The sequence below is a fragment of the Prosopis cineraria genome, unplaced genomic scaffold, assembly GCF_029017545.1.
Source record: "Prosopis cineraria cultivar Desert tree isolate PC_DT_omini unplaced genomic scaffold, ASM2901754v1 PC8, whole genome shotgun sequence".
Lineage (NCBI taxonomy): Eukaryota > Viridiplantae > Streptophyta > Magnoliopsida > Fabales > Fabaceae > Prosopis > Prosopis cineraria.
Genome location: NW_026555339.1, coordinates 10,636,370 through 10,644,595, shown reverse-complemented (window position 1 = coordinate 10,644,595; position 8,226 = coordinate 10,636,370). Strand labels below are relative to the sequence as shown.

At 36.4% G+C, this 8,226-nt stretch overlaps 1 protein-coding gene across 1 annotated transcript in view; it reads right to left on the bottom strand.

Annotated features, from left to right (window-relative positions):
* Positions 1-240: 240 nt before the first annotated feature.
* Positions 241-8,226, bottom strand: part of LOC129317284 (protein LATERAL ROOT PRIMORDIUM 1-like) — a 30,456-nt gene continuing 22,470 nt past the window's right edge. The window contains exons 2-3 of the mRNA XM_054961643.1: positions 940-1,903; positions 241-794 (exon numbers count right to left, since the gene is read on the bottom strand). Coding sequence (XP_054817618.1) covers positions 448-794; positions 940-1,903 — 1,311 coding nt within the window. The 3' untranslated portion in view covers positions 241-447. The remainder of the gene's footprint in view (positions 795-939; positions 1,904-8,226) is intronic.

The window sequence follows — 8,226 nt, the reverse complement described above, 5'->3', positions numbered from 1 at the left end:
ACAAAATTACCTCAATTCTTACAAAAGAAAAGGAAAAATGTAAAAATAATTAGAGTCATGAGTGGAAACAAGGACAAGGCAAACAGTAATATATTACAGATTTATAGTAGGCAAGTTCTTAGACTGTTCATGAAGATGAACATTTGAAAATAAAAAAAAAAACATGCTTTCTCAGTTTTCCTTTAATTTTGTTATTTTGGTGGACTATGCTCTCTACAGTCACACAATGTAGATCCCTCGTCATTAAATGCTCATTTTATGAAATGACAGAGACAAATTGGCTACATATATATATATATATATATTGTACGAATGAAGCCAAAGGAGTTCAAAAGTGGGGAGTGATACACATTTTCAATAAGATACAGGATTTGATTACAAGCCCAGAAGCTCCTCCAATAATCGCCACATGAAGAAGAATCATTTTAATTAGCTTACAAATTAGTGTTAATTTATTGGATTACCATAAGTTGATCCTCCTCCAAGTAAGCCACCACCTGAAGCTGCATAAACATCAGAGGGATCCAGCATTGGGGATGAAGATGAAGCCCCATTTCTCCCATTGCCGGAGCTGCCAGCGCCGCCAAGATGAAGCTCCGATAAATTTGGATACACATGTCTACTTTCAACCCCTTGGTCATACAGAAACCCTTTGAATACATGGCCGCAAATCTTCACAGTCGTCTGATAGGCAAACTCGTCCTGGCCGGCATCGTCCACCGCCGTCACCCGAACACACTTGAACACCGCCGGAGCTCGGACTTGACCCGGCAGTGATTCCTTAAAACCCGCATCTGCACATTGATTCAATCAAAACCCTCCTCAATTTTTCACTTCAATTTGCTGAACTAACTTAACAATTCGTATAGATATATCAGAACTTGACAAACTATAAGAAATGAAAAGATTAGCATGAAATATAGAGAAAGAAACACAGACCTTGATGGCTTGAGCTAGTATCGAAGCTTCTAGGAGGAGTGGTATTAGATGTGGAAGTGTGAGAGTTTGCTGTGGTTTGTTGTTGTGATGTGACAAGTCTAGGTTTCTTGGAACCAGAGGTAGCCCCGATGGATCCACCAGCCGTCGCTGCCCCAGCGGCAGCAGCCATCAGGCGGCGTTCCCTCCGTCGAGACTCCGGCACCCACGTGCTCTTCACGTGAGTAGGGCAGTCGTAATTCCGACTTTTGCAGCAAGTCCTGCACCTCCTGTAAGTACAATCCTTCTTCGCTTGGTTGCCACAATCCTGGCACGTCGTTCCACCACTGTTCGTGGCGGAGGCGGTCAATCCATTGTCGTCCCGAACCAGATTTCCAGCACTGTCGTTGAGCTCAAACATCATCGTACCTTGTTTCTTCAAATAATGACCATGCTCGGACTCCTGGTCTTGCCACAGCTGAATTGCGCCACCTCGGCTTCGATTACTCATCAATGTCTCGTTCTCGGCGCTGATGTTAGATGGGCCGAGACAAGGCGTGGAGGTGAGAAGAGGAATAACACCGACGCCGAGCGCAGTCGCGGGGTTCGAGCTGTTAACCGAATGAGGATCGGTCATGACAGACTGGTCATGGTGGTGGTGGTGGTGGTGGTGGTGAAATGACGACGCCGGCGCGACGACATAGAGATCGCGGAGGCCGAGCATGCCTCCCATCTCCGGCGAGAGACCGTAATTGACTGACCTCGCGGCAGCACCAGACCACATTCCTGAGGTGGGACCTGCGGCGGTTCCCCCGGCCGCAGCAGCGGCAGGTCCGGCATTGAAGCCGAGGGAGAGCTCGTCGGCGGGGACAGCACGGCCGGCAGAAGAAGCTACCCAATCAGCAAAAGCGCCAGAATCAGAAGGCAACCTCCTTGCGGTAGCCACAACTGAAGATATATACGAATACCTCTCAATAGGCGTCTCCCTCTATATATACACACACAAAAACACAAAAACCAATAAGATCTTCTTCTGAAGGCAGGAAGACAATTTATGTAATCAAGTGGGGTCTCTGCAAATTTATCAGAAGGGAATTTGCTGAGAGAAAGCGAGAGAGAGAAAATTTGTGAGAGATTGATAGATAGATCTTGTGGTTAGGGTGGTGGGTGGACCTTTTTAGTGTATTTTGTTGTTCTTGTTCTCTCTCTAAATGAACAAGAGAGAGATAAACGAACCCACTACGCTTCTGCTTCTTCTTCTTCTGGTTCTGCTGTTTCTTTCTTCTTATGCGATTCTGCTTTCTTCTGCTTCTTTTTTGCTGCTGTTTGTGTTGGAGGGTTACTACTATATCAAACTACGACTGTCTGTCACTTTGGCTTCTTTTTACAGAAAAAAGAAAAGGTTTTTCGGTCTGTGAGAAAGAGAGAAAGAGAGAAGTATTAGTGAGTGAGTGAGAGAGTGAGGTAGAACAAAAACGCAATAACGACATTTCTTCTTACTCTGTATTTTACTGTCGTTGTAACTGTTGTCGCCGATCTCAATCTCTCTCTATATCTCTCTTATCATCACCATCATCACTATCATCTCCTTTTATCTTTCTCCTTCAATCTTTAGCCTAGCTTCGTTCGTTTCCTTCTTCTTTTCTTCTCTGTGCTTTCTTTCTTTCTCTCACTATCAAAACAAAACCCCAAGTTTTATCTTCTCTGGTTGGGATGATCCCTTTTATTATATATCTCAAACTTTTGTTCTCTCGAAATAATCCTAATCGGGTTTCCTATAAAGCAAAACAGAAGGAGGTGGGTTCCTTCCAAACAGGTCTCTCTCTCCAATTATATAAGTCTGATAAGATAACTATTCTAGTACAGAGGTAGAGGGAGAGGGGGGAGAGAGAGTGATGAAAAGATGAATGTAGACTTTTGTTGTCTAGTTTATTGTAATCTTACGGACACTATCTCTCAAAAGTCACATGAGGCCTCTCATTGCTCCTTGGCGCGTGGTGCATTCGCCACCCCACGAATTTTAATTTGTTTTCAATTTTTTTATAAATATTTACTGTTAAAAATTCTGCCTTTGATTTGTGAACTTTTCAGACTTAAATTAATCTTCAAATAAAATAGAATATCACAAGCCTAAATATAATTATATTTTTTAAAAATAATTACTCCCTCTGATATTAGTTAGTTATATGGTGGAGGGAGAATAATTTTTTAATACTCCCTTCATCTAATATACTTCTAAACAAACTTTTATATATTAATAAATTTTATTAATTACATGTAATAATTTTATTTTTTTAAAATAAAATATAAACTTTTAAAAATATCTCTCATTCAATATGTTAAAAAAAGAAGGGATAAAGATTAATTATAAAAGAAAAAGGTTAATGTTAAAATTAGTTCATTTAATGAAATTTTAATATACCCAAATCTTTTATATTTTGAGACAAAAAAATTCTTTTAAAAGTGCCCTATAATTTTGAATAGATAGTGTTATTTATAAATCACATCATTAATAAATGTCTCTAAATTGGGGAGAGAATTTTCTCTCTTCTTTGGAGAGCTTTTATCTTTCTTTTCTTTACCCTAATTGTCTTCTACCTTTGCTTCTTGTCCTTACTATTAGCCTTCTATCTTTCATCGGAGAGTTTGTCTCCATACTTTCTCCTCCCTGTTCGATTTTTTAGGTATTCTAAATCTTCTTCTTCCTTTATTTCTTTCATCTTTTTTTTTTCTATTCTTAACTCAACCGCCTTCTTTTGCAATCTCTATCCATCGCCTTACTTGACCATCGCTTCCATATTCTTTGTATTGTTTTGGTTTTATCACATTTCCCATCTCTACTAACTCTTTCGTTGTCCATCGTTCCTCCTTTTTTCTGGCATTGCCTTTCTACTTTCTTTAACCTACACTGCCTTTCTCTTTTTTATATTATCTTCTACTACTCCTCTGCTTATACTCTCTTCTTTAGCACTTTAATTTTCCTTTCCTTTCCCTTATCCTATGTCTTTAGGTTTTCAATTGTTTTTTAATTCAGGCTTTATTGTTTTTCTCAACCCTCTTGTCTTATTGTTAGATAATTTATTGCTTAATCCTAGATTTCTTGGTTTGAGTTTGCATGAATTGAGTAGTGTCATGCTTTCCCTTATTATTCTAGGGTACTCATCCCTTCATTTTCTAGTTTAGCTACCCATCTTCTACGTAAATTTTCTCCAATTGCCCTACTAATGGAATTTTGGTCATTGGATGAACCATGGTCTTTGAATCAGTAGTTATGGGTCGCTATTTCTAGGTTTTATGCCTTTTATCCGAGATCTATTTGTTCTCATTTCTATGCCTTTGTGGCATTCTTTTCATGAAGATAGGTTTTAATTATTTTTGCATATGGTTTCATCTCATGCTATAATGTCCCAAAATTTAAGAATTAATTAAATTAGTTGATGAGTTTAAAAATTAATTAAGGTAATTATGGCTTAATTGAGGAGTTTGGATGACCGTTTAGGTCCGTGGGGAACCTATATAAAGCTTAGAATAGGGCATAGGAAGTTATTGGACCGCTTTTTACCTAAATTATTGAGCTTTAGCAGGGTTGTTGTTTTGGGCAATTCACCGCGATGGATAGTGTTATGCGTCATGGCAAATGTAACATCTCAAAAAATTTTCTCATGATTTTTTAACCTAATAAAGGATAATTATGAAAATTTAAGTATAATTGGATTTAAGGATAGTTGGAGATATCTATTAGGTTTGGCTTTAGCATTTGGATTAGGTTCGGAAGTGAATTCAGTCACCCAGGCTTAAATTGTAAAGAGAAATTAGATTTTTAGCTCACAGTGCGTTATGCTGCAGCATAAAAAAATTATGTCATAGCATAATTTTTTGAATTAATTTTCAAAACATGAAAATCAATTCAAAAAACAAAGTGTGGGATCTGAAACAAAGAGGGGGCGATCAATAGAGTGTTTTCTCTATTAGGACATCAACTCTTAGGCATTTTAGAGGTATTTGAAGCTTGATTTCACCTAGGTATGCCTTCTTTATCTTTTCTTCTTCCCTCTACACGTTTTGGAAGTGAGATTCAAGGTTGGAAGATGATGATTTTTAGATTTAAGGCTATCAGTCCGAACCCATTGGTCTAAATGGGACTAATGGGAGTTGCTTAAGTATTCTACACATGGTTTAGAAGTTTTTGCAAGGTTGTAAGCTTGGGTCATCCATTTTGAATGAATCCTAAACCTCTAAAGTGTGATTTTGGATGGTTGGGTATTATGTTAGTGATTATTTAATTTAATAGAAGCTAAATGGAGTTAATGAGAATTAACAAACCAAATGGTTATACTTAAGTGCAAGAGATTGAAATTTTGAGTAATTAAAGTGTTGGTTTATGGAAGTTGGAAGAGTGTTTATGATGATTTTAATAATGATTGGTATAATTAATTATAAATCAATCATCTTGTGCATCATTAAAGCTTTGGTATAGCTTGTGAAGGACTTTTATTAAGAGGTAAACTTTTGACCTCTCAAAGGTTTGAGGTAACTAGAGGAAACCCAATTTTTTATAGTTAAATATTAATTAATTATTTATTAAAATGGTTGATTTGGAATATGTTTAATATTTTTAAACTCATGATGCAAACTTGGCATGGTTGGTAATATATTATTATTGTAAATTACATGTATGTTCATATACATGCTAATAGTGATAATGAATGAGAAATTATGATTATGTACTAGTTGATGTATAGAGTGAGTTAGGTGTGAGTATGGATATTTGGATTCATGATATGAATGGTTGATTAGAATGCATATACATATGTGATATACGTGCATAGCATGATCATTGGCGGGAGTTCGTCTAGGAAGAGGAGTAGTTGACTAAACCCACATGGTATTAACAACGACCGTTAGAATCGAAAGCTTGCCTTGGCATCAACCGCTGGAATCAGGAGGTAGCCCTTTTCCCATGGTGGATCTAAGACTGTCCCACTTGTTTTACGAGAGACTTGAACCTAACTATTATCCACCAGTTCATGAAAAGGTTAGATTAAATGTACGACACCCCATGGTTGTTAGTATTTGGGGAAACTAGATTACACAAGTGAGTGAGTTGACTATATCCTAATAGTTCCTCATAAGTGGAAGACTGGGTTAATCTATGAAGGGCATAAATCGGAGCTAATCAGGAGGATATAAGGTTGGCATATGATCATGCATTTAGTTCCGGCCACATGGTTGTTAGTATTATGGTTCGGTGCTATTTAGGGGTGCACGTTTGATATTATTGCGATCCCAAGTTGTGTATTATTGATACACACACACACACACATATGATTATATGTTTAAAGCCTGGTCATATAGTTGTTACCGTGGTGGCCGAGGCTATACGTTATCTTACATGTTTATGTGTGCATTTATTGTCAATTACATTCGTTTCTGATTGATATGCAACTATATAGATTAGGTGAAACTTAGTTATTGAGTAGTTATACTCACCCTTAATTCTCAATATTTTTAAGGCCTAGCTTATTGGGTCAAGACCAGGGAAAATGAGTTGAGGCATAGGATTGTAGAGTAATCCTTTGTATGCCTCTTTATGTTGCTTTATGTGTATTAAGAATGTTAATTTGCCAACTAGGAATCACATGAATATTTTTTGCACTACTTGCATTATTATTGTATCACACTTGTGGGTTAGTGAGTTTTGGTTGTAAACCCTAATATTGAGCCAAAATACTTATGCAAGTAGGAATATGTGTATTTTGACTGGTTTGGAGTGAAAACGATTGTTTTGTTTTGTGCAAAAAATTTCTCCCCTTGTGTTTTATGTGTTATGGGGTTGAGTAGTAAATTTGTGATATATGTGTTTTTGATTAAGTATGGTGTATTGCACCAGTCTTATAAAGTCTATTGAGTATGTAGTCTATGGGTGATTATGAGCTTACGGCACTTGGTTGTGATTTTGAACACCCTTATTATGTTTTGAAAACACAAAGGGGTTAAGTTTGCAATTTGTTGTCTAGATTTTGATTGAAAAATGATTTGAATACGAAACTAGTGCCATCAGCTAGAGCTTGGAGAAAGCTTTCTGTAGACACCTAGATTGTCTCAATCGGACGTCGAACGGAGATTTGGTGCACGTCGAAAGTCTAGGCAAAAAATCTACTATGACAGCTTTTTGCTATCATGAATTCTATAGTTTGTGCTGCAGCATAAAATTTTATGCTATAACGTAATTGTTCCAAAATTCTTTTTTTTTGCTATGTTGGCCCCATTTGATCTTATCTTACCTTATAAGATGTTCATGCTTTCGTATACATGTTTTGCTCTGATTTTATTTTTTTAAAAATGATTTTAAATGATTTTATAGCTTTTTAAGGTTTGAAAACTTGGGATCCCATTTATGTATTTTTACAAACTTGGTAATTTACTTAGGTTAGTCCCATAATTACCTCAATTATGAAGTTAATTATGGATTAGTAAGGAGAGGAACAAAGAGTTTAGCGAGAAAGGGTTGAAGGAGCTCTACTAGAGTTTCGCTTTGGCATCTATTTGAAGTGTTTTTTGACTTTTAACCTCTTAAGTAACTTTCCAGTCTCTCTTCTCTTCTCTTTCTATGTTCTTGAGTTTTTTTTTTAGATTAGGATCTTATGTTCAAATTTATAGGTTGGTTCTAGCCATTCATATGACCTCTATATGGTCTAATGATGGTTATCTACACTTCTAATCTCAGGTTTAAATTAATGGAAATGATTAAAAGCTTTAATGATAGGTTTAAGATTAACCCTAATGCTAAGCAAAATACTTTAGGATGATAAGGTAGGAGAGCGAGGCTAATCCAGTCACACAAGTTGGTCTTTTGTAAGTTAGAAGTCATGGATTTGGTTAGATGATATAACGAGACGAATAAGTGGTTGCACATAATCATGCATTATAACTAAAGCTAATGCATATTATTGCTAGTTTTTAAATCGACAAATGTGACTCTATACCTTGGTTGCTTATTCTTGCCTCACTTTTATATCCTTTAACTAAACTACTTGGTTATTGGAGGTTAAATAAGTTAATAAAAGTGAGAAATGGGACTAGTTTTGCATGATCACACTTAACAAGGGGTTAAGGCCTTAATCATGATTACGGGTTTATTAATGACAATTAATCATTAATTATGTTTGCTAATCTTAATCTACAGATTAATTGCTTCAAAGCTTGTTAGAAAGCTCCATTGGAATCTAAATTGTGCTCTTAGGGATGGTAAACATAAAAAGTTAAGGTAACCGAGAGTTGAATTTTACTATATAATTGTACATACAAATT